The sequence below is a fragment of the Meles meles genome, chromosome 4, assembly GCF_922984935.1.
Source record: "Meles meles chromosome 4, mMelMel3.1 paternal haplotype, whole genome shotgun sequence".
NCBI classification, from domain to species: Eukaryota; Metazoa; Chordata; class Mammalia; order Carnivora; family Mustelidae; genus Meles; species Meles meles.
In genome coordinates, this window is record NC_060069.1 from 68,913,093 (window position 1) to 68,940,117 (window position 27,025).

Below are 27,025 nucleotides of genomic sequence, written 5' to 3' on the forward strand. Positions count from 1 at the left end.
CTCCATATTTCTACACACTCATCTTGAACAAAGGCAAGGTGACCCATAGACCCCCTATCTACTTCAATCAAGGCCAGTTCTCATCTATGATATGTTTGCAGATTTGGGGTACTTATGCAATAGCTAGCTCTTTGAACACAATTTTTTTCCCTAATACTTCTTCATGGTGAATCCATATTGGTTGTAATCATCAAGGCACAATTCATTTAAGGTGACTTTATAGACTTAAGACCTGCCTTTCCGCTTTTAATGATTAGAATGATTTCTGCGTGTGCTTTGGGGAACATTTTGTATGTATGTATGTATGTATGTATGTATGTATGTATGTATGTATGTATGTATTCTGCATCCTGGAAAGGAACACGGTTTCATTCAAACTCCTGGCCTTGCCCTTAACATGGTCTATAACTGGAATAAAGTTCTCAGAAACCCAAGACATTATTAATCTTGTCATTTACACAAGGTGATAAGTCCGTTCATTTTTAAACAGGCCCTTGACAGCTGGTATTTAGTAAGTAGAATAAGAGAAGTCTGCTGTTCACTTTGAATAAAAAGAAATGTGTCAATAAGAGATTATCCAATGCCTGATGTATGTTTTGAAGAAATAGGATATAGAAGAATGAGCGCCCCTCAGAGAAATCAAGGTCAGAATTCACTTAGGGGATTCTGCCAGCTCTCTTGTGGTTAATGAACGGCAGCAAGATTCTACAGTGTTTTCAGTTGGAACAGGCATTGTTCTCGTTTTTGCTCTACCTTATAAAGTTTTAACTGCTTCCAGGACAATCATGGCTGAATTGGCACACCCCCTTTCCCTCTCCTTAGGTCCACGTCAATGGTTCTATCAGGCGGCAGGGACACTAGGGCAGTATTATTACTGCAAGCTTATTATGGGCTCAATTATCAAGTTATTTTCTTTGGCTTTTTATGGAGAAAAAAAAGTTTTCCTGAATTATTCAATTAATGCCATTTGTGCAAAAAAGCAGGGAAGACCAGCGGTGTAAAAAGCAAAATGTAATTTGTTCACCTCTTTCCACTTTTTAAAAATGTTTGCGTCAACTGTCAGGTAATTTGTTAATTTGCTCTTCCTTTACAAGGATTTCTGTCCACATTTTCTATGACCTCTTTTGATGTTAAAATTATTATTGGCTTTGGGCATTTTCTTTGCTTTCCTTTTAAGTCAAGTTCCACTTTTATACCAAAGTTATGCTCTGCTGTTTTAAGATGAATGCCAGCTGGCAATACCCAGAGACTGGCCTTGTGAACGGGGCCTAAGCTGACTTTGGGGGGATGTTGTCTGGCTGATAAGTTACTTCCTTCACCCGAAGATGAAACCGTCTTAGATACAGTTTGCCATTTGATATTCACATGATAAAATAAGCAGCCCTGCCCATCCCCTCCCCTCCCCCAAAATGTTTCCCTCACGTAATGACGCTCAGGACACAAGACAGCCATAACACTACGCAGATTAGAAATTTTATAAAGATTCACAGGTCACAGAAGTTGAAAAAGTGGATGACCTGAGGTATTCTTTGCAAATTTTAAGTAATTAGTGTTTACGTGTATGTCACACCTGTCATTCAGGAAGATCTCAAAGTATCACATCCATACTAGCTTCCAGCTCTTCTTGGAAGGGTGCCAAAAAGATAGTCATCAGAGTGCATTATGATCTGTCAAGGTGGAAAACATGTTGGGTCAAGAACACAAGAAAAGCCTCCAGCCTAGTAAAAAACCCAGAGATGATCGTTGGCTTCCTCATCATGTGATGATGGAACTCTTCCCAGGCATCCTGAAACCATTCAGAATGATCGGTTTGCATAGAATCAGATGAAATGGCCACCTAAAAGACAGGTGACTAGTGGGTATTTCTTGTGGGGACTGGAGAGGGATACTTAGAAACCATTTAATGGAAACTTCCAAGGTTTCCAGCCTGGGTACACTGTAGGCTCCAGATATAAGAGTAGGTGAATCATTATCATTTGCTCTATTTATACAAATTAAAACCAACAGTCAGTTCTCTGTTTCGTGTCATCCAATAAATTATATGTGGCTTTCTTTTCATGTTATTAATAAAGAGATAAAAATGGGGGGTAAATCTTCTCCTCCAATAATATGTTTGTCCTGAAAATGACAAGTGGTTACATATTTTTGGATATAGGTAGACAATACCTCATTATTTCTCAAAATATCATCTAGTCTTTAGACTGTCATCTGAAAGACGAATATGGTATACCATCTCTTTGGAGAAATTAAGGAAGTTGAGGGTGGTTTTCTTTGGCAGAACTTGGCCATGATAAAGCTTCCATTGTGTTGGACAAATAACTTTCCATTCTGTCATCAATCTCTCTGTCTCCTGAAGACACTTCTCGGTATCTCTTACCAGTTAGGCTGAGAATGTAAAATAGAGTCACTCTTGTTGAGGCTAAAAACTTGACATTACTCATGCCTTCCTGAACATTGGGGTTTCCACATCGCTATGGGTAGATCGGGGGTCCAGACTGTGTTTCCTAAAGCCAGCACATATGCACACATTGTCTTTGTGGACCTGATGTTACCTCTCTGCAGCACCAAAGCTGACAGATGTGTTCATATCTAATGTTGACTTTGTTCAGATATGCAAACTGTCACCTACCTCCCCTCCCACCTCGCTTCCAAATGTTAAAGTTCCACTCAGCTGTTCCTAGTCTTCTGACTGGTACGTTGCATGAAGCTATAGAAAAGAAAGTATTCAGGCTGAATGTTGGGAGCTGGGAGAGGCAGAAAGCAACTGTTAACTTCAAAGGGAGAAGACAGCCAATATCTGAAAAAGTTGTCTCTCCATACAGATTCTGCAGGGAGTACATTTCTCTATTATTTCAATTATTACAACTTCCTGAATAGGTTGAAGGTCATTCATAATTCACACTTCTGTCATTTTTAGACATGCCAAATGCAGTCTATTAAGCATAAATAAAACTTCAGTGCTTGACCAGGAAAAATAAACGGGATTCATAACAATGAGGCCTTGTTCATCTTTTTAAAAAGTAAATGATGTGTTTTCTTTTATTCTTGCTTTCCCCCCGTGCACTGAATTTCTCTTCTGTCTCAATAGTACAAGTACAATACTTTAAATTGATCCAAGCATAGCAAACTAGACTGTAAGTCTGGTCTGACAGATTCTAGATTTTTCTATTTTATAGGATAATAAACAAGAACCCACGTTATTACCATTTATAAATACAAATAGTAGCATTGTCTGTTTGATGGAGGACTAGGTTGAACACAGGCCTTGACAATATAAAACGGAATTCATCTGAAGTCTTTTATAGCCTATTAACTTTCCTATCGGAATGCTCGTAAGCGTCCATACTCTTTTTAGTGCTTGTGCTCGTGGACTTAAGTAACAAAAGAACATGAATATTTAATAAAATATGATTAATTCCAATTCCAACTACATATAATATATAACCGTATGTAACATATTCAATGTACTATATTTAATAAAATATATTATTACATATCCTGTATATGATACATAATTAGAATTAAGCATATGCCCTTAAACATTCATTTATATTAATACATAAATATGAGATTGCTAATATTTTATGCAAATTTAAAATTTCCCCAAGATGTATACTTTGCCACATTTATAGATCATATATAAAAGTATATAACATATCCAAGTACATACATGCTAATATGTAACATTGCATGAAAATACATCTTTTGGAAGTCTAAAATTTGTTAAATCAAATCCAGTCACCACTGCCCTTTATCCCTAGCTTACCCTTGTGAATGTTAACTGAAGGGATATTCTTTTGGCATTTGGAACTGGTTTCAGGGTTTGATTAAAATACATTAAGTCAATAATTATGTTTCAAGTAATTCCTAACTATATTAGTATATAATACTAAATTTATGCCTTAAATTGTGAATTTTACCACTGGTAAACATGAACTAAATTTAGGGAATTTCTAGTTTTATTTTCAAAATTGAATGAGTTAGAATTTTAAAAAGAACATATGTAGAAATTTCACTACTATGCTATCTTAGCAAATTTAGGAAATTTAAAAAATGTAAAATGATCCATTAATTAAAACATGTACTATAAATACTTGTTCTTATAAATTGAGGCATCCAGAGATCTAGTTATAATACCCATACTTACAAAGATAGAAAAATAGCTTTCTGGAAAAATAAGAGTCCTTGAAGATATTGGGAAATTTAAATTTTTTATATGATGAGATGATAAAACCACCTTAACTTTCAAAAGTGTCAAATGTACACACAGTTAGGGCATGGTCATAACATGTTGTATTTCTGGAATTTGTTATTTGCTACCAAAGAGAAAACTCTAGAGGAGTTAACACATTTTAAAAATCCTTATCATGACTTTTAAAAGAATGGAATTTTCATAAATTCCTATTTTCTTATACTCTAAGTTCCCGTTCCTCTTATCTTTCAACTTATATTGTGATAATTGAGGTTTTTTCCCTTCTTATAAAGCATTCTGAGAAAGACACAGGAAAATAATAAATCAAAAACCTTTTTTGTATCAGTTCAAACTTTTTCTCAGTCTTTGAGACTTTGGAGTCCCTCTTTATATACTTGAGTTGAATTCATCACAAAAATCCCAGATCCAGGACATTTTTATTTTGGATCCAGATTACTTTTTCCATAAAACCCCCTGATGGGAGAAGAGACCTTTTCTCTTATGGAATTCAACAGAATAATGATTCCCTTCTATTTTTCTCCAACTCAAAAACCAGAGAGGTTATATTGGTAGGATCTCTGCTTCTGGTACGTAACTCAGATGACATATAATTCATAGGACTGCAATAGAGCCGAGATTTTGAGAATACACTGAGTTTAAAGACATTATGGGTATATTTTTTATGAGCATGGCCAAGAATGCTTAATACACAAACCTGTGGGAAAAAGCTACATAAATCACTTCTGTTATTTATTGCATTTTTATTTGCTATAAGACCTATTTTATAATGTAAAAGCAGTGATGTGATATCTGATTTTCTGAAAGGTTTGATTCCTCAAAGATTACATTCCATCATTCCTCCACATAGTTGTTTTGAGGCAACGCATTGTCATTATGTTTTTGTTTAAATTCCTCCTCTCACTTCTCTAAGGCCTGTTGCTGGTATATGATTATTGCTAGAACATAAATTAGCTTTATATGTAGACCTCTCTGGATTCAAGTATTCAGATTATATTTTGGGGTCATTGTAATGATTGGTGGAAAAATACAATGTTACCAAATCTCCCTAAGGTCCTGTGAGATGAGGTACAAAGAGGATCACAAGTGGTAGCAGCACCTTGAAAAAACCCACTAAATTTGTATGGGTGTGGTAGATGGGACTTCGAGGCACATTCTTATTGCTATATGAGGAAGCGTGCCCAGAATCTGCCCTCATTACATCTGGCGCTTGCCAGTTCTTTTCAAACCTCAGTTTCATGAGCACCATAAAAATTCGCTTAAAATCGAAAGAACACCCTGAAGTTAAAACCCACTCTGCTTTGCCTTGCCTTTCACGGCCCGGAATGTCACCTTTTACCTCCAGTAAATAAAGCCAACACCAACACTCTTCTGTGTCTTTTATTTTTTATGCACTCAATATCCCTCACTTGACAATCTGGACACTTAACGGGAATTGCAAGGGCGATCAATGTCCTTGCAAAGAGAATTGTCTCTGTGCTCTATACTTATACAATATACCTATCATTTTCTTTTTTTTGGACTATGCACACTGCATTGAGTCTATCTGAAATGGAATTAAAAGAGACGTGATTAATAGCGGACCACAAAGAAATGATGATATCATAATACTTTCTTAAAATGACCTGGTGTGTGTGTCTAAGCAGCATTCCCCAACAGAGACAATGACCCTGTGTGACGATCTTGCAGGGTATTGTCTCTTTAACCTCACTATTTCCGAGAAGCCACCGAAAAGTTCTAATATGTCACAATTCAAATGTCAACATGTTGTTGAAAAGGAAGCTAATAAGTTAAACCTTTGAGAGATGCCAAAAAGAGGTGATTCAAACTGTTGAGAGAAGTCCATTGTTTTCTAAGGGGAAATAGGACTCCAGAATGAAATAGAGTGCTTATAAGCATTTAACTGGAAGGTTTGGGGGGGAAAAAAGCGAACACACCATCATTTTTTTCAACCTGATAACTTTTTGAACAGAACTGTTCCTCTCAGCGTACTTCCAAAACCAGGAAAATTGCAGGTGTGGGTTAATAAGATATAAACTGCACACTCACTGGTTTTTGTAGAAATAGCACATAACAAGGAGTAATTTCCTTGAGATAGTCTGAAGTCCCTCTATGGTTGTATATAAAGAATCTTGGGTTCTATGATAACATATTCTACCAACATTTTGCATTTGGCATTATTTTCTATACACCAACTTCACATGGTTAAATTACTGTTGAATGAAAAAAAAGATTTTATTTTGACAGGAAAGAAAGTAGGCAGAAAACACTCCTCACTGAGTGAGTTTTTAGATTTAGTACTATTGGGTGCTGTGATGTTTTTATAGAAAAATAAACAAGCGGGCTTTAGAGCCACCTACTGGAATAAAGAGGCACATGCTTATATTTGATGTCTTCTGCTTTGCAAAAGATAAACAAATAGATAAATACCATGAGAGTTATGCACATTTCTGTTGATCTTATAAGGTATTAATTTACTCAGTTTCTCTCAATTTGAAATGTCAAACATCCTGCAGGAAACCAACAGTTACAGAAATGCCCTTTAAAGATATATTCTCATAGTTCTTAGTAATGTGTGTTCTGTGAGTTTTCTCCCTATTGGATTGAGGCTGAGCAGGATTGAATCCCTAGGTTTTTTTTTTAAATTGTCTTTGTTGCTCTGGTGGTACTCTGTGTGTGTGTGTGTATGTGTGAATGTCACTGGTCTCATTTTCGCCAGTTAATTGTATAATTTCATTCTTTCTTCCTTCCATAACCCCTGTCTGGTCATGGAATTGTTGTTTAATAAATAATCTTAGAATAAGATTGAAAACTAAGAACTTTTTTTGTGGTAAAATGAAGAAGCACCTTAAATATTTTCATGATTAAATGCTTTTTTATTGAGATGTGATTGACGTATTAGTTTTAGGTGTACAACATAATAATTAGATATTTGTACATATTGTGAATGAAAATGCTTTTATACATTAAAAGAACCCTAAAACCTAGACAAGTAAATTGGACAATGACTTGCCTAAGGTAACAGAGCTGGTGAGGGGAAAGTTAGGCAGCTCTTAGAAATTATAGGTCCACATTTGCCCAACAGCTTTTTAGTTAGTCATTAACAGATCTATTAAATTTTTTGTCTCCTCAGAATTTTGCTAGAAGGCAGGGGAATAATATATACCCTGCCACCCTGACCAATGAATGAATTAAAGGCATACTGTCTACTTTCAGAGAATGGGAGTCAGGAGCTGGAGCGTGAGGGCAAGTCCTGGATCTGGGAGTACTAATGATTAGTGAGAGGGGAATTAAACTTTTTAAAAAACCAAAGATTCTCCTTTGACTATGTTCGCTACAGCTCAGCTCTTGATGCCATATCCTGCCAATCTACTGCCTTAAAAACACCTTGTTGAGAAGGTGGCTGCTTTTGAGAACATGTTAAGGGAGGCCATTGTGCCCTTGCCGCCCTTTGCAAGGCTGCTGCTGGGTAATGCCAGACATATTCAGCTCTGTGAATACCTGGGGGGTTCACTCAGAGAAGGGAAAGTCCTTCACCAAATATTACACAAGGTATATGTGACACAGAAAGCCTTGTATGAAGACAATTTGATTGGTAAAGTAGGATTTGGAAGAGATTTGTGAACTGGCATGAGAATCACAGCTTTCCAGTTATCATCAGAAGGCTAATTTTCAGGACACAAAACAGAAAGTCACACTTCTTCTGATAAAAATAAAAAGAAACATGTTTGTTAAGGTCTGAGAAAATGTACAGGTATGAGTGGATATCTTGTACTTTCTTAACATTCACTTCTTTCTCTCTTCCCACCGCCTCCATTTCTGGTCTTCTGAAGATATTTTATAGAGTAGTCGCAGACATTGCACCAGGAGAGGAGCTCCTGCTGTTCATGAAGAGTGAGGACTATCCCCATGAAACTATGGCGCCGGATATCCACGGTTAGTACTGCTCATGCCACCGCCCTCATTGCCCTCATTTGGTTGCGTGGGATCAAGCATCCCCATGAGTCCACTGCATGTGGCATGTATCAGTTTTCCTGGCTCTTCAATGTCAGCTTTAACAAACTCTTTCTCTTGCAACTGGCTCTTTTCTTGGCTTGACATCTGGCTAATGTTACTATGAAGCTTAAGTCAGCAGAGGTCTTCCCTAAAGTGGAGGCCAAAGGGATTTTGACTATTTCGACTGAGATACCGCATGGTTAATTTTTTTGTCAATGTCTTAGACTATGGGGAGAATCCTTTCACTGAACAGAAGTCATTTCAGGGAACTCAATTTGGATTTTCATAAATCTAGTGGCTCTATCTTTTCATCTAATGTTCTATTACTGGGAAAACTGTGTGAATGAGAGTAAAATCCTAGCCAGCATGACCATGTGGGAGAGGGTTGGGGGATGGGGATTGGGAGAAAAGTACACATGAGGAAATTTTACACCCAGAGAAATTTGTATTTGCCAGAGAACTATTCTAAATCAAATGAAGTAGGGATCAAAACAATTATAATTACTAGTTGTATACATATAGAACCGATAAAGAGAAAATTCTACCCATATTGATTTGTATCATTGGGATAAAAATGGAGTACTCTTTTCTTTCTCTTTCTTATTTCTCTCTCCTAATATAACACAATTTGGTTTAACATAATCTAGTGGTGACTTTAGAGTGTTTTGTAGTTGGAAGGACCACTGGGAAGGGTTACTCACCCCAACTTAGCTGACAGGTGGGGATCGATCCACCCCCCCATCCTTCTGGCATTCCCGACAGGAAAACCTCAGTCTCTGCTTCTGGAACTCCTCCGAAGGAAGCTACCAGTCTTGGCTGGCTCTTTACTTGAACGTTTTTTCCCTTGGCTGGGCTGCATTCTGCCTTTTTGTAGATTATAGCCGTTATATTTTAGGGAACCTTTGGAAATTATTTTCTTCTTAGAAACCCAGTGTTCTCAATGAGTCTGGTAGAGTTTCAGCCTGAATAGGGAGTCTGGTCCAACCAGGTGTGTGAGAGCTGAGGGGGCTTATATGATAAGAAATGGGCTTTCTCTAGTGCAAGGCAACTTTCATTGGTGAGTGTTAGTTCTAAAAAGGTTTTCAAACAATTATTTTAGAAATATAAATGTTCTAGGTATATAAAAATATTCTTTTTTTTTTTTAAGATTTTGTTTATTTATTTGACAGAGAGATATCACAAGTAGGCAGAGAGGCAGGCAGAGAGAGAGAGGAGAAAGCAGGCTCCCTGCCGAGCAGAGAGCCCGATGCAGGGCTCGATCCCAGGACCCTGGGATCATGACCTGAGCGGAAGGCAGAGGCTTAACCCACTGAGCCACCCAGGCGCCCCATATAAAAATATTCTAAATGTTCTAGATATATAAATATTTGAAATATTCTAAATTCTAAATATAAACGATTAGCAATATAAATATTCTAAAAAACTAAATAGAAATGGCTCTTCTTCTTTTAGGGCTCCCATTCATAAGTGACCTGCCTTTACAACACTCTTGAACCCACCAGTTGTTTTTTGTTTTTATTGTGTCATATCCATATCCATATATATACACATATATGTTATATGTAATGTTTATGGTGCTTAAGTGGTGATTTGTGTTTTATACTACCACAATTTCGCATTGCTTAGGAGAGAGAAAATAGAACATGCATCACACACCTACTGTATACCAGATATATGCTCTCCATTTATTATCTCATTTGGTCTTATACATAGATCAAAACTATAGGAGAGGAGTCATTTCTATTATACACATAGAAGAACTGAGGTTACCTAACACTAGGTATATTGGTCAAGACCACATGACTAGAAAGTAGAGTTAGCTTTCAAACTGAGGTCTTGCTGCTTCTAAAACCTAGGCCTTTTCCATCCATTCTGTGGCCTGGAAGTTTTGTTTGTGTTCAGACTGCTGGTGAGATCCTAAATGTAGTTTTTTTGGTTTTGTTTATGTTTTTTGTTTTTTGTTTTAAAGAGAGCGAGAGAGCAAGAGTGAGCAGGGGTTGGGGGGGGAGGGGGCAGAGGGAGAGAGGGAGAGAGAGAATTCTAAACAGGCTTCACGCCCAGCACAGGACTCAATCTCATCACGACGTTGAGATCAGGACCTGAGCCAAAATCAAGACTTGGATGCTTAACCAACTGAGCCACCCAGGCACACCCTAAATGTAGATCTGAAATATGTGAATAGTGTGACAGATTATAAGGAAATGTTTCCATTGCCTAAAAAATGTCATCGAGAAACCCGACTTTTGAGCTAAGGTGATTTACTTTAGAATACCCCCTTTTCCTTAACCCTCCACAGTCCAAAGTTGACATACATATTAAATCTACATACTGGTTTCTTTACCATCCTGGGCCCCCTGTTACTGGTTGAGTTTAAATGAAACCAGTATTGTGTGTGGGTTACAGCAGTCGTGTCCTATTCGACTTTACTTAACTTCCCATGCTACAGCTGGGCTATCTGACTTTCAGTGGCTTTCTGTTCCCTTCTTAACACAAGCCCCCGAAGCCCCTAGCGCCCTGCTACCCTCTCTTACTTCACTTCCCATTGCTTCCCTACATGCACCCTATCAACCTGCCCTGATTTTCCCTGTAGCTTTGCCTTCCCACAAGCTGCCATGCTCTTCCTTTCCTTTACCATTGGTCTAAGCTGTTTCCACCGCCTGAAACATCCTCCCTCATCACACTTCACCTGGCTGATGCTTGCTCTTACAAAGCCTTTTCTGAACCTCTCTCCCTCAGATTAGATGGATTAGACATGTTCCTCTGGGTTCCCTTAGGCTCTGTGCATGCATCTGTCATAAAATTTATCACACTCTATTTGTTCACATGTGTATCCCCTTGAGTTTCTTATATAGTCATTCCCTAGCAAAATGCCTAGCATTTGTTGGTGACTAAAATTTTCCCACAAAAACATTCAGTCAGTGAACCACTGGCTATAGGTCCTGGCTGTAGGTCTATAAAACAGGGATTATGAATCATGTTGCCCTGGGTGTCTTTTCATGATTGTGAGCTGTTTTCAATACCTCTGTGATTGTGTCTGTGTGATGTGTGCATAGTATGGCCTCACGAGTGGGCTAAAAGCAATTCAGAGGGAAAGAATAGGAACAATACCATCACTAGCTTGACACTTTATAACGTTGTTATCGCTAGTTCCCGCTACAACCATTTATTTATCTTACTGATTCAAAGTGCAAATTCATGATATGTTTGCTCTTTAACAGGGTCCTGCCAATTAGCACTGACCCTAGGGTAATGTAAATTAGCCTCGAAGGATACTGAAAACATCCTGTGCCCCTTTACGTGGTAATGAGGAATGTAATGAAAAATCCCACGTTTACTGCTATTAACTCAGGGATAAGCGGGACTCAGAGCGGGACTTGGTGTCCCATGTGTCCTCCAGGTAACATGGCACAGTGAGAAGGGTATGAGACACAGATGGATTCAAATCCTGGCAGAACCCTTTGACTCTGTAATCCCTGACTGCTTACTAAACTTCTCTGAGCTTTAGTAGCCTCGTGTGAGAACAGGATAAAAATCCAACATATAATTTCTCATGATCAGGTTTTGAGAAATATCAGTAATCTGTGAATGGGGTTGAGGAAATAGATGATGCACAGTCAGTGGTTATTATTACTTCTAATGTCCTGTGAATACTAACTCCTGGAAGGGTTTAAGCCATATTCTCTGGTAAAGAGGCTCTGCTGTAGGCAAAGGAACCACCTTATCCTGCTAGGTTGTGGCTCGGCTTCTCTACAGGTATTATTTTTAATTCAGGTTAAAATGGAAGTGGTGGAAATGACAGCTAAATCATTTCTCATACATCTTCCATAATTCGATAAGAACTAACTGCTGGTTTGTGGTTGACACTTCCTGATCGGCCCAGGCCTCGTAATATCTGAATTATTTTCACAGAAGAACGGCAATATCGCTGTGAGGACTGTGACCAGCTCTTTGAGTCCAAGGCTGAACTGGCAGATCACCAGAAGTTCCCCTGCAGTACCCCTCACTCAGCATTTTCAATGGTGGAAGAAGACTTTCAACAAAAACTCGAAAGTGAAAACGATCTCCGAGACATACATGCAATCCAGGAGTGTAAGGAATGTGACCAAGTCTTCCCCGATTTGCAAAGGTTAGAAGTGGCTTGTTGCACTAGGGAACATGTTTATTTACTCTGCCGTCAAGCATTGTTGTTATACAGTCGGTAGGCTGAATTTTCAGAATGTATGCAGATGGGAAATTGGGAACTGCGATGAGCCTGATGAAGTGTGCTAGCGACATGCTTCAGAAATCAGTTTTCACTGGAAATTCTTATCTGTAAAATACTTCAATGGAGTTGGAAATAGTTTGATGCTAGACAGAAAATAATGTGTTTATGTTTGTTTACACAGTGTTATTGGCAACTGAAAGCTTAACGTTGCAGCATAAAATATGACTTGGAGAATCAAGAATGCTGGAACAACACTGATGCCAATTAAAGTCATCATATACCAAACAGTAAAGCTGCCTCTAGAAACATCTAGATGATTAAAAAAAAAAAAAAGATTGGTTCTGGTATAGACTTAATGAAGGAACGATGATCTTTTGATAGATGTGTGTCACCTGTGGATTTCATTTCAATTATTTACCTAAACCGCACATATATAAAAGAGTAAGAAAATCATTCCCAATGGAGAAAATGTCCTGTTTCCTAAAAGGGAAAAAAGAAACTTGATCTAAATGAAATGATTCTTTAATCCTTATTTTTAACAAAGTAAAAATCATAAATCAGCAATATATTCATCTTGGTAGGCTTTTGAACTGTTTTAAAGAACATTTTTTAAAAAAATACTATTAGAGAAAACGGCAACTCTGGAACCTACCCTTGGAAAACTATATTGGTAATTTGCTACAGAACAGCCTTTCAGATCAGGGATGTATATAACCAGCTCATAGATTTTCTGTTTGTTCCTACCTAGTGGTTTTTTTGCCTCAGCCCACAAACGATTTTAATAACTGCATTGATTTCTCTGCTTTTAATCCAGAAATGATCCTTGGAACCTAGAATCAGAAATTCAAATGAGCATAATGTTGAATTTAAGTGGGAATGGTAGTGTGTGGACTGGCCTCACTCAGGAGTGTGAATTACTCAGGGTTTATCTTGGACACCTCATCTATTGTCCTTGACCATTTTGCTTCCTTTCTTTCCTTAGTGCCTTCCCTTCTTTTCTCTTCTCTTTCCCTCTCTTGGTTGCCCTGCATCCTCTTCTCTGGCTAGGGCTTCTTACAGGAAAGGATTTCATACAGTAGTCATTGATTTTAGTGCATAAGTAACTTAAAAAGCATCAAGTATAACCCATTCCTTGAGGAGACTGAGTCAAAAGAATGAATTTCTAGGTTTGAAAGTTCAGGCCTAATTTAGCTTTTAGAGAGTAAAAGGGAAAAAAAGGCTTTTCCAGTACCCTTTAAAGTCATCTTTGTTATTGAATATAAATCCATGTAGAGAATAAATCTACTATAGATGTTTGATAAAACATAAATTTGTAATAAAAATAAAGTCATAGCATGTCTTACAAATGTAACTGTGACCAATTAAAAAATGAAATGAAAGTAATAAATACCAGTGGATAAAGTATTTATATGTAAAGCAGTATCTCTGATGCCATGGATGAAGTATATTTCCTTCAATTTTGTTATCAGAGCTAACGGACAGCATTATGGAACAAAAATTGGTGGACTAAACACTAAAATGTAATTCCTACTTCCCATTAGAAGCATATGGCGACACTTAGTTGGGGAGAGGTTCTTACTCTGACTAGCTGTAGGATTGAGCCTGAGTCAACTCTACTTAATGCCAAAACCAACTGTCAGTTTGGTTCCTTCAATCAAACATTCAGTGGAAAACAATAAGGAAACCTAATTATCCGGTTTGGATGAACCCTCAAAACTTACTTTTCGATAGCTCAACCAGATGGAGCTAGCATGTCACTATGCAACCTGATGTTGACCATCTAAGCGGTATTTTTAGTTAAATAATTTAGCCATGTGCAGAACCTACATTCCCCGAATATTTTCCACTTTTTTGAATCCTATATTGTTGCTTTATATTTTAAACAAATGAGAAATCCTTTTTTGACATGGTAATTATTCCGTTCTGTATTTTTCTGTAAAATGTTGAGGAAAAAAAAATACCCCCTCTCCCTGCTATCCCACAAAAAAAACCCAGTGAGGAACAAAGGTTGATGTGCAAAAGTTTAAAAGAACCCAGAAAACTAGGCAAAGCTCTATAAATTAGGATGAAGTTCTATGGAAAGTAGAGAAAGAAGCCTCACTAAAAACTGACCAGATGGCTTCTATGTTTGTGGGAAAAAAAAAAGCACATTTTCTTCTATAAGAACCATTCGCTTTTTTATTCTTTCTGTCACTGATGAACTGATAGCTGATAATTCCATGGAACAGTACGGATTTTATGCTGGAGTAGAAGAAACAAAGAAAGGAGAGTTCCCTTTGCACTGCTATTTATTTTTCCCCCGTATGCCATGCAGTATACTCTTGAAACTCTTATCATTGGAGTTTAGGGCACAGGAATAAGACTCCATGTATGAGCCAGTGTCTACCATTGGACACACACACTGGAATATAATGTATGTCACAGAGTGGCATGCCTTCCTGGGTGGCTGAAGATGACAAGGAGAATATTAATCTATGCAGTGATTAGAAGATGTCCCTGACTCAGTTCAATGTTAACTGGAGTCGATGGTATCTCTCTCTTAACTCTCTTAATAACATTTCAACTTGTGTAGCAGAGGATTACATATTGTAGATAAAGATAGGGCTGTTCTTGTGACTCCACTCCACACACCTGTATGCTCCTGGTACCTTTTGTTCACAGAGATATCACCATTTGTGCTCAAATAGAACACCATTACAAAGTCGACTGACTCATGGGGCAGGAAAAGTAAGTTCATGTGCCACTATGAGTAGAGTTGTAGGGAGGAAGCTGAGGAAGAGAAAAAATAGGGAAAGATATTTCTAATTTATCAAATATGAGAAAGGGCACTTTTTTAAATGCACACTGCCATGCACACAGCCTATATGACTACTGGATACATTCTAGACACACAGACATCTTACTTGATCTTTGAATTTTAGAGTATTCATCTCACAGAAAAATAAAACTTGGGAAAGAAGGAGTGCTTACATGCTTAGTAGTTTTTTGTTTGTTTTTTTTTTTTTTTTAAGATTTTATTTATTTATTTGACAGAGAGAGAGATCACAAGTAGGCAGAGAGGCAGGCAGGAGAGAGGAGGAAGCAGGCTCCCCCGCGGAGCAGAGAGCCCGATGCGGGGCTCGATCCCAGGACCCTGAGATCATGACCTGAGCCGAAGGCAGTGGCTTAATCCACTGAGCCACCCAGGCGCCCCCATGCTTAGTAGTTTTTAAAAAAATATCTTTTTACTATGGAAAATTTCAAAATATACAAAACTAGAGAGGTCGGTGTAATAAACCCCCATAGACTCGGTTTCGATAATTATCATACAAGGCCAGTCTTGTCTCAGCTACACTCTTTCGGATTATTGAAACAAATCCTGGACATTATGTCATTTTATTCATAAACAGCTCAGTATGTATCTGTAGGGAAAAAAAGGACTCTTTAAAACACAAGTGTCAACACCACACTTTAAAAATAATGATTCTTTGGTATTACCAAATCTAAAATCAGTGTTCAAATTCCACCACTTATCTCATTACTTTTTGAGTTTTTTGTTTGAAATAAGATCGTGCTAAGGTCCACCAATGCAATTAGTAGGCATATCTCTTATGTCTCTTTTAATTTATAAGTTCCTCCAGTCAGTCTCTCTATTTCGTCTCCCTCCCTCCCTCATTAAAATTTATTTATAGAAGAAACTGCTTTTTCCTGTAGCATTCGGTCCAGTCTGGATTCTACTGATCATGTCCCCTTGGTGTTAAAAATCTTTCTCCATCTTCTCTACTTCCTGTAAAATATCCCAAGCCTCGATCAGATTTAGGTTCATTGTTTTAGGAAGAATACCTCACTGATGTTATGGTTTATTTCCTTCAGGAGGCAGAGGATTTATTTATGGATTGCCTAAGTGTATTAATTGTTTATGTGCTATAAAATGAATGTTTTCTACTATCATTCTTTCATTATTATCTATATTAATTCTATGCAGAGAGAATTTATTGTTTATTTGCTCACCCTGAAGTACAGTTCATATAGGAAAGGCAGGACACATGGGTGAGTTTCCCCCTTTATTTACTAGTTTTCAGAATTTTCCTAGCATCTTCCACGGGTGACCGGTGAGGCTTTGCTTGTGTGATTTTCAGTATTGTTTGTTAAAGGATGAGATTACTACTTTTGTTGATGCTTAAATTTCCTCACGTCTGGTCAGTGGGTGTCTTTTCAGGTTGGTACCTTAATTCTTTTGACACAATCTATAACTTTCTTGCAGTTTGCCGTAACAAGATGTTCAGGGCCCATCTTGTGTATCTCAGGCTTCAAATTTGAAACAGGCTGTTTCTCCAAGGAGCTCTGGTTACCTTATTTGGGGTAGTATCCCAGTGTGTTATCTGTTTGTACTTAATTAACAAATATGGTACAACCATCTGAGTATCACAGCAGTCCATTATCTATAATATTTGCTTTTCATTGCATTCCTGCAGATTTCACATACAAGTTTTAGAAGAGAGGGAAATATTTGAGAAGCAAAAATACCCTAAACTTTAAATCAGAGAAATTATGCTTATGAGAAACTTCTAACTGCTTTTCTTTTGTGGGCCTTTAATAGTACATCTGCTTATAATATTATACACTTTTCTTTCCTCCCTAATTCATAGGCAATATATATATACCCTTTTGTATCTGTGTATATCCATATGCATTCATCGGTTCATTTGCTTCACCATCCATCCAACCATCCCAGGGTTATATTGGGAAGTTGCTTGTTGAATGGTTAGTGTATAGCTTACTTTCCTATATGGCGATACGGGAAAAAAGTACCTTTTGAGTATAGAGGTTATAGACTTTAGATAGAATACCTGCCTGCATTTAAAAAAAAAAATAGTTTATTTATTTATTTGACAGACAGAGATCACAAGTAGGCAGAGAGGCATGCAGAGAGAGAGGAGGAAACAAGCTGTTTGTGGAGCAGAGAGACCGATGCGGGGCTTGATCCCAGGACCCCGGGATCATGACCTGAGCCGAAGGCAGAGGCTTTAACCCACTGAGCCACCCAAGTGCCCCTGCCTGCATGTTCTTAAGCATTTTTGAGGATCTTCTGTTTGAGTGTTTGTGTTTGAATTGAGTGGGTATGAGCAAAATGTGTTGACCTGAGACTGGTGTAGTGAATTGAGAACTGGACAAACGACTAGTCATTTACCATGCCCTTGAACTGGCAACTAATCCCTGATATCTGTATCCAATTTATTTTCTAACAGGGGTACTTCTCTGTGTTAGTAAGAGACACAGTCTAGGAGAAATACATTTTCTTTTGTCTGTTGCAGGCCTGTTTCTTCTTCATCTTCCTCACCTCACCACTTTTCCTTCTTTTCTCTTTAATTGCCAGTTGGATTACTAATAAAATGACATTCTGTTTATGAATGTGTTCTTTGTCACCATGTCTTATTAAATCAATTGTTCTCTTCACAGCCTGGAGAAACACATGTTGTCACATACTGAAGAGAGGGAATACAAGTGTGATCAGTGTCCCAAGGCATTTAACTGGAAGTCCAATTTAATTCGCCACCAGATGTCACATGACAGTGGAAAGCACTATGAATGTGAAAACTGTGCCAAGGTACAGTGAATTTGTAGACTACTTGGCCTCTCTCTGTCATCCTGCTCTCTCTTAATCCATCACTTGCTATGATATATAAAAACAAGCCTTGAGAGGGGAAACTATAAATATCTTGAGAAAAGTAGACTGAGTGTTGTATGCTAAAAGGCATTAGTACAGTGTATAAAAACACTTAGTGGGTGTCCTTTTATTTTTGTAAGGGAGGAAGTGAGGCTTAATGGTGAGTTCCAGAACTAGGTGTCAGACATCCTTGGTAAATTCCTGGTTCCGCTACTGGCTTGCCAGTGTGGGGCTGTTTTATAGCCTTATGGAGAACGAAAATTTTATCCAATGCACATTTACTGATTTCTTTTAATAGCAATTTGTGAGGAAGTCACATAAAGTTTCTGAATGCCTATTCAAAAAGAATAGGAGACTCCTGCATTTGCAGATTTTTCCACCCAAGTCCCTACCATAAATCATGACTTGGTTCTAATTGAAAGTGTAGTCCCTTAGTGGCCACTGCTGAACAGCATAGGGGTACAAGGAAAACACTCCATCTTGACCTTGACTCTGAAATATGAGAACAGTGGTTCACATCATTTAATCTTCACAGTTCTCAATTAACTAAAAGATGTCCTCATGTCATGAAAGTTGATTTCTATTTCTAAAAACTTTTCATGTCATTTGAATGTCTTTCTTCATATCAGGGGAAATTGTGGCACTGGAAATTATCTTTAGAGATGTTTTGCTCCCAGAAGTATAGGTGACTTTTTCTTTTTCTTTCTTTCTTTTCTTTTCTTTTTTTAGTACAGTGTTTAAAGGAATGGTGTTAGCTTCATGGTAACTTGTTGAAACACATTTGTTAGCTTTAACTCCTGGGGGAGCTCCTTGAATAGATTTGAGATACTTTAGTAAAATTCCCTCCCAATTTTGTACCCAGTGTGTCTTGGTTTAGAGGATGGAAATAGCACACCAGTTTTAATCATGTCTTGGCTGGCATTTTATTGTTCAACTCTAATCACTCTAAATGGGATCAAAAAGATCTTGAACATGGTCTAATCATGCCATTAATTATTTTGTTCAACTGATACTGATGGACATTTTATGCTAAGGATGCCGAGCTGAATAATTTACAGTCCCTATCCTAGAGGAGCTCACGCTTTGGAATTATGACTTTCTTTGGTCTTTGGGGAAAACAAATAAACAAAAGCAAAACAAATAAAATTCCTTCTCGAGTCATTCCTGGTCTTCTTTATTGTGTCCTTGAATTAAGTTTCCTGATTAATCAGTACTCATTTCCTAGCAGGTTTTCACGGACCCTAGCAACCTTCAGCGGCACATCCGCTCTCAGCATGTTGGTGCCCGGGCCCACGCGTGCCCGGAGTGTGGTAAAACGTTTGCCACTTCATCGGGCCTCAAACAACACAAGCACATCCACAGCAGTGTGAAGCCCTTTATCTGTAAGTTTTTCACACTCCAGCCCTCCTTCCTGCATCCTTCTCTGGTCCGAAAGGCACTGTGATCAGGAGAATGGCCGCGTGGCCGTGGAAGGGTCTCTGCATTAGTTCATTATGGTCCAGTCCAGTAGGGCTGTTTTCTGTTACAAGAAAATCTTTAACACCCAGATCCAGGGGTTTTGGTTTTGTTTGTTTGTTTGTTTTGTGTTTTTTTTGTTTATAATCCCCGGGGCGTTTTCTTTTAGATGAAATCAGTAATGAGCAGAGAAGGGAGAAGTCATTAAATACTGGATAGGAAGCCTCTCCAGGTTGTAGGATTTAATAGAGACAACCAGATTTGTCTCACGCTGAAAATGGCAGACACCACTAAAGGAGGTGAAGTGATAAAAACCTGTTCTGGATCAGAAAGGGCTGGAAGTACCCCACTTGGCAAGGAGGTTTAGGACTGTGTGTGTGTGTGTGTGTGTGTGTGTGTGTGTGTGTGTGTGTTGTGCTGGAGAGGGAATAAAATACCCCTTAATCCACACTTGTTACCAATCACAGACTGCCGGCCAGTAGTTGTCAGTTAGTTGAAAAGCAGAACATTCTCACTTTGATGCTGGACATGCTGCTTCTATAACCCACCGCACTAAAGCAAATTTACAGGTAGTGTGTGTTCAGGGGACATCCAGTCCGACCAACTACTTAGAACATCCCTGTACTTTTTAGTAACACGCTCCGCATAAAGTAAAACTCAGTGCTCGTTTGCTGCTGCTTCTGTCCACCCGCTCCTGTTCCCTGTATTGTGCTGAAATGTTTCGTAAGGAAAATCAGTTGTTTTCGGTTCCTCTGGGCAATGACTCTGGACTTCTTTTGATCCATTGCTCAGCGGGGCATACAAACACAGTGACTCACTGAGTTGTGCCACAAGGGTCAAGACTGATTTTGGATCCAGATGAGCGTAGAGCTGTTTGAAGCACACTCCACAGATGGCAAAACCTCTGACTCGGGAACCCTCATAACACATTTTATTTCTGATAAATATGTAAAATTCTGTAGTAGATGTATGAGACACTACTACAGGACCTGATGGGCAAAAAATATTTTTTAGTACCAACATGGAGATACCAGAGACTAACCCTCCTCCTTTTTATCTCGGTACATCCCTTTTTTGTGCTTCCATGCATCAAGGGAGTTTTTTATTTTTTGAGTTTTGTTTTGTTTTGTTTTCCCCTTTCCAGCTTATGCTACAGTCTTGTTTTGCTCCTATGTTCTTCTGTTCCCTGGGTGGAGTGAAGAGGACTAGTTGATAAACAAAAGGGTGCTCTAGTCTCCCTTGGGGAGGCTCTGTTGAAAGTCACGGGAAATAAAGTATACAATAGAAATTTTAGACTTCTTGTCTCATAAGGGCATTTCTGACTCTAGGTCGTAACGCCCTTAAAAATATACTTGAAAGCGTTACGGGCATAAATAACTCATTTCTTTCTGATTTCTCAGAAACAGACTTTAAACATTTACTGTGTTTTGGTGGGGAAAAAAATGAGACAAACGAATTATGATCACCCATTTAATGCTTTCTCTATTATTTAAACCAAAAGTCAGAAAATACAGATTCCTATCATCGAAGATTCTGGGATCTGGAATTTTAATTGTGTTGAAGTCAAGTGTTTCATTTTCAAGCACTATAGGGTGTCCCTTTCCAATCAGCTTGTGCAACTATTTGCCATGAATGCCTTTTCAGTAATTACTGGTAAATTTAAATAGCAGATGGCATTCTTCAAATATAAAATCTGACAGAGAACCATGGGGTAATTATGAATAATAGCCATGTAATTTCAGAACAAAAGAGGAGAGTTGGTGTGGAGATTGGGAGTAGAGGAGGTTCACCTAGAGTTGATATCTGTTTCTCACCAGAAGGCCACACACCACGATTTACCCCCACTGGTGTGTTTATGGCAACTGTCTCTTATTACAGTGTACCGCCAAGCTTGAGCCCAAAGTCACCAGTGCTAAGGTAATTACTCACTGCCTTTACAGAAACCTCCGGCCTTCCCAAATAGAAACCACATGCTCTAATAGGCTGAACATATTCAAAATACCTCTTAATTTGTTTAATAAGTAGAAAAATGCAATGTTAACTGCTGGCTAATTCCTTATTACTAAGAAAATTACAGTAGAGTATAGACTTCAACATCAATTGAGCCGTTCACCTGGACGCCTGGTGGTTTGTGGTGGGCCAGGCCAGACCTTCAAGTGAGAAAAACAAAGCCCCTGCATAGGGAAACATCCCAGATTCTCCGTTCTTAAGACCTGACACAGACATTGCTCATCTGTGTAACAGGGGGTACAACCAGGAAAGTCAAATGCACCTTCTGTTACTCCAAGATAGAGAAGGTCTTCATTTCTTAAATCCAGCCGGCTCTAAGAGAGAAGTCTAGAGAGCGACACTTCTTTGCCAAAAATTGCAAACCTTTCAAAAGTTTATACCGTGGTTGAAGACCCATCAAGACATTTTCTCAACGCCTTTTAATGCCCAGAGGAGAAGTGTTCCTTTCCCGATGAGTGCACTTTTATTATTCCAACGACATTTTATTTACTATTTCTTGTTATTGCTCATAGCTGAATTAATGTAACCAGTGAAAGCCTCATGTTTCTGCCCTCTACATCATATGGTTTTAATTAGTGTATCAAAGAATTTAAATAGCATGTATATTTATTGTATATGGTTAAAGAGTACATACTTTTAAAGCAGCCTCTGGTCAGTATATTCCAGTAGGATGATTTGAAAAGAAATCACTCACATCTTCTCTTCCCATTAAAATGCATGTTGTGGCCTCTATCATGTTATGAATCATCCCACAGCTGAAAGCTCGTTTACCATTACTAAGTACCCTGATATATGTCACAGTGCATTTTAATCATTATTAGTAAAAGAAATATTATGGGATCACTTGGTACTTCCTGTTTGGTGGTGTGTGGGATAATCCAACTTTTGGGTGAGTTTTGCATGACTGAACATCTATAAAATCTGCTTCGAATGTTTTTTTCTTTCAATTGTTACTGCTTTAACTCAGGAGCTCCACCATTCTGTGCTTAAAGATGATCATCCCATGAAAACAATAAATGTTGCGTTTTGTCTTCAATTTAATTTCTTATACAAATTTGTTTCAGTAACTACCGACAAGGTGTATCATGTTTCTGCATGTATTAAATGTGCCCAGAATCGTTTACAGTAAGCTCACACATAAAGTGGATTCATCTCTACTGAAGTCAGATTTAAAAATGTGATGCTTAGGAAACGGACACGATAATCCTGCCGAACTGCGAAGTGAGGAGGATTCGTACCGAACACCAGGGTTCTTAAAGGTTACAAAGCTTGGTCTCAAAATACACTTAAATCTGTTTTCACATACGTGGGGAGGAAGATGTTCTACTTTTTTGGCAAATGCCCCAGGAGGCGGGTTCTTTCCCAGCCGCACCCTGCCATGTTCTTTCTGGATTAGAGCACTCTAAGCACCCTCCCCGGCTTAACCATAATTGGCTAAACCCCATAGAAGTCAAGCCCTGAGATAACTGGTGAAGATATGACAACAAGTGGACATATTTCCCAAGGACGGGGGTTTCATAAATGCAGGAAGGTTAGCACAGCCGCTGGTGTGAGGGGAAGTCAGAGGACGTGATCATAGTTCATGGGAACCAGCAATGCAGGATGGGCCACATTCAATTTAGTTTCCTTTGCAGGCTTAAAATAGAGCCATTGTAAATTATGTCAGTCTTTCTCAAATCATGAAAATGATTGTTAAAAATGTCTCAGAATACACAATGTGCATTGTTGTGTGGCTTTGATGTGTGAATGATGAGAGCGTATGATATAATGCAAATTAAATAATGGTAGAACAGTCACAGGCTTTTTCCCCAAGGGGAGAGGGAATAAAGGTAAAGTTGCCAGTTGAGAGAAAGGCTGTTTTATTTTGTTTTCAGTGCTAAGACTTAGAATTCTCGAGGTGGTCTAAAAATGTAATGGGGTTCCTGGTATGTTTTGTGCTTAAGACATTTAATTTGTAAGATTCTGTTAGGGTAGTCATTGGGTGGGAAATCAATGTATGCTGGAATTGGACTTTTCTCTAAATATTTAAGTATACAAATATGATACAAAATATGATGTAGTGGGGATGACAGCATATTTATAATATTTATATATGGAATATTTGTGCTGCCTCAAGACATTTGTCAGGTTGGATGCCTTGCTTTGGAATCTAGTGAAATGGGGATTTTTGTGTTTGGAGCACCCAGATTGGTATCTCCAACAACTTTTCCTGGCTTCTTAATTGAAATTCTGGGTAAACCAATTGTGATACTTGCTCAATTCAGCAGCAATTGCCATAAAGCCTGAGATTCTCTTTTGTTGTTTGCACACAGGTGAGGTCTGCCATAAATCCTATACTCAGTTTTCAAACCTTTGTCGTCATAAGCGCATGCATGCTGATTGCAGAACCCAAATCAAGTGCAAAGACTGTGGACAAATGTTCAGCACTACGTCTTCCTTAAATAAACACAGGAGGTTTTGTGAGGGCAAGAACCATTTTGCGGCAGGTGGATTTTTTGGCCAAGGCATTTCACTTCCTGGAACCCCCGCTATGGATAAAACGTCCATGGTTAATATGAGTCATGCCAACCCGGGCCTTGCTGACTATTTTGGTGCCAATAGGCATCCCGCTGGTCTTACCTTTCCAACAGCTCCTGGATTTTCTTTTAGCTTCCCTGGTCTGTTTCCTTCCGGCTTGTACCACAGGCCTCCTTTGATACCTGCTAGTTCTCCTGTTAAAGGACTATCAAGTACTGAACAGACAAACAAAAGTCAAAGTCCCCTCATGACACATCCTCAGATACTGCCAGCTACACAAGATATTTTGAAGGCACTATCTAAACACCCATCTGTAGGGGACAATAAGCCAGTGGAGCTCCAGCCCGAGAGGTCCTCTGAAGAGAGGCCTCTTGAGAAAATCAGTGACCAGTCAGAGAGTAGTGACCTTGATGATGTCAGTACACCAAGTGGCAGTGACCTGGAGACAACCTCGGGCTCTGATCTGGAAAGTGACATTGAAAGTGATAAAGAGAAATTTAAAGAAAATGGTAAAATGTTCAAAGACAAAGTAAGCCCTCTTCAGAATCTGGCTTCAATACATAATAAGAAAGAATACAGCAATCATTCCATTTTCTCACCATCTTTAGAGGAGCAAACTGCGGTGTCAGGAGCTGTGAATGATTCTATAAAGGCTATTGCTTCTATTGCTGAGAAATACTTTGGTTCAACAGGACTGGTGGGGCTGCAAGACAAAAAAGTTGGAGCTTTACCTTACCCTTCCATGTTTCCCCTCCCGTTTTTTCCAGCATTCTCTCAATCAATGTACCCATTTCCTGATAGAGACTTGCGATCGTTACCTTTGAAAATGGAACCCCAATCACCAAGTGAAGTAAAGAAACTGCAGAAGGGAAGCTCTGAGTCTCCCTTTGATCTCACCACTAAGCGAAAGGACGAGAAGCCCTTGACTCCAGGACCCTCCAAGCCTCCAGCAACACCTGCCACAAGCCAAGACCAGCCCCTGGATCTAAGTATGGGCAGTAGGAGTAGAGCCAGTGGAACAAAGCTGACTGAGCCCCGTAAAAACCACGTGTTTGGGGAAAAGAAAGGAAGCAACATTGAACCAAGACCCCCATCAGATGGTTCCTTGCAGCACGCTAGACCCACTCCTTTCTTTATGGACCCGATTTACAGGTAAGGGAGGATAGGAGACAGTTCGACGTGGACATGTGTATGGAGGGTAGTTTTTACATTCTAAAGCTGTGTCTGGTAACAAATTACTTTTGTTATTATAATAAGGCAGAGAGTAAAGTTGTTTGATCTCATGAATTCATTTTTTACTCAGACAGTCAACTCATTAGGTTTGGACTTATTTTTGGATGTCTCTGAATTTGGGGTTTGGGATGAGGCCCACAGAGTTCTTTCCCTTGACAATAAATTTATTTTTAAACACATTTTTAAAGTGGAAAATATGGGAAAGCTGTATTTAAATCAAGTTGTCAAGTGGCGGAAGAATGAGGCTCCTGAAGGATTAATGCAAATATGTGTGGGGACTTAAAATGGGTCAGGATATTTGGAATGAAGTGGGACATAGAACAGCATGGGTTTTCTCTTTGTTAACCTACCAGTACATCCTTAGTAAGTACTGTTCACATTCTGTTGCTAAGTAAATCTCCCAGGAGCCCAAAGTAAATAAAATATTAGTCACAAAAATGTCTTGTATATAATGTGAATTGTTAGTTTGGAAGGAATGCGTCTCTTTATACCTTCATTATCCAGTTTTCTTTGATGCATCCAAAAATTCTTTGGGGGAAACATATATGCTTAATAAAAAGCCTCTTAGGCAAGTGTTCTGTAACACTCACTTGACATTCAGAACGATTTAGTGTTTAAATACCAGCTTTCTTTAAAAGTATGAGTAAGAGTAATTATGCTTATTATGTATTTTAAACATTACCAAGCATTTTCCCATTTACTTTCTCACTCAAGTCTTGAACATTGTCAAGAAATAATGGAAGTTGTGGATCATTCTTTATCGGACTTGTTTAAGAGGAGACTATTTTCACATTTTTACCTGATTCTCCTTTACAAACAGTCAAGTTTGTGATACTCTTTCATTCAACGATACTTATTGATTCCTATTGCTTAATAGGAACTTGAGCTGCAAACCCTTTTTCACTAAAATCTCCTTTTCTGCCTCCTATCATCTGTAATACAATAACTAAGAAATGCTGCCAGTATGTTGAGGGCTAACTGCACTGGAAGGAGATTAAAAAGGGCAATACAAAAATATCCCTGAGCCATCGGTATCATGCTTGGGCACTTTTTTCAGTTAATCATGTCTTGCTTTCTGTGGCAGTCCCAATAAGAGAAGGGAAAAGAAGGAAAAACAGCACTTCCCTATTTTGTGTGTGGGTTGGATTTGTATGGCACACATTGCCAGGAAAGTTGTGTTTCCAAATCAGTGATAGATCTCAGCCCTTTGTGAAGAGAACTGCTCAGACATTCTTTCTTAGACCCTCCCAGTGGCAGCGGGCTTTCAGTCCCTCCACACACCTGTTACACACTCCTCTTCACCTCCTAACCTTCCTCATGCTTAGTTGAAACTCAGTCTCCTCTCTGGCATTTCACTCTGAATTAAGGGCCTAGGCCTGTCATTTTACCAAAGTCATGAAAGACCTAAACACCGGTTTTAGTGTAAGACCTGAGTTGAAATCTCAGCTTTCCCATGTCTCAAATTTTTTTTAAAATCCATAAAGTGGGTATAAGAGGATCTATTTCAATAAGTGAAATAATGTATGCAAAATATAGCAATATACAAAATTTCAAGAAGTGGTAGCTGTTTGTATTAATTTTTTTTAAAGATTTTTTTTATTTATTTATTTGACAGAGAGATCACAAGTAGGCAGATAGGCAGGCAGAGAGAGAGGAGGAAGCAGGCTCCCCGCGGAGCAGAGAGCCCGACGCGGGGCTCGATCCCAGGACCCTGAGATCATGACCTGAGCCGAAGGCAGCGGCTCAATCCACT

The 27,025-nt window shown here is 38.6% G+C and overlaps 1 protein-coding gene across 13 annotated transcripts in view; it reads left to right on the plus strand.

Annotated features, from left to right (window-relative positions):
- Positions 1-27,025, plus strand: part of MECOM (MDS1 and EVI1 complex locus) — a 552,991-nt gene that overhangs the window by 496,172 nt on the left and 29,794 nt on the right. For 8 of the 13 annotated variants that reach the window (XM_046002464.1, XM_046002458.1, XM_046002461.1 and 5 more), the window contains 5 exons: positions 8,044-8,146; positions 12,116-12,332; positions 17,850-17,997; positions 19,283-19,439; positions 23,835-25,191. In XM_046002464.1, coding sequence (XP_045858420.1) covers positions 8,044-8,146; positions 12,116-12,332; positions 17,850-17,997; positions 19,283-19,439; positions 23,835-25,191 — 1,982 coding nt within the window. The remainder of the gene's footprint in view (positions 1-8,043; positions 8,147-12,115; positions 12,333-17,849; positions 17,998-19,282; positions 19,440-23,834; positions 25,192-27,025) is intronic. The other 5 variants (XM_046002459.1, XM_046002463.1, XM_046002460.1 and 2 more) reach the window with 4 other exon arrangements.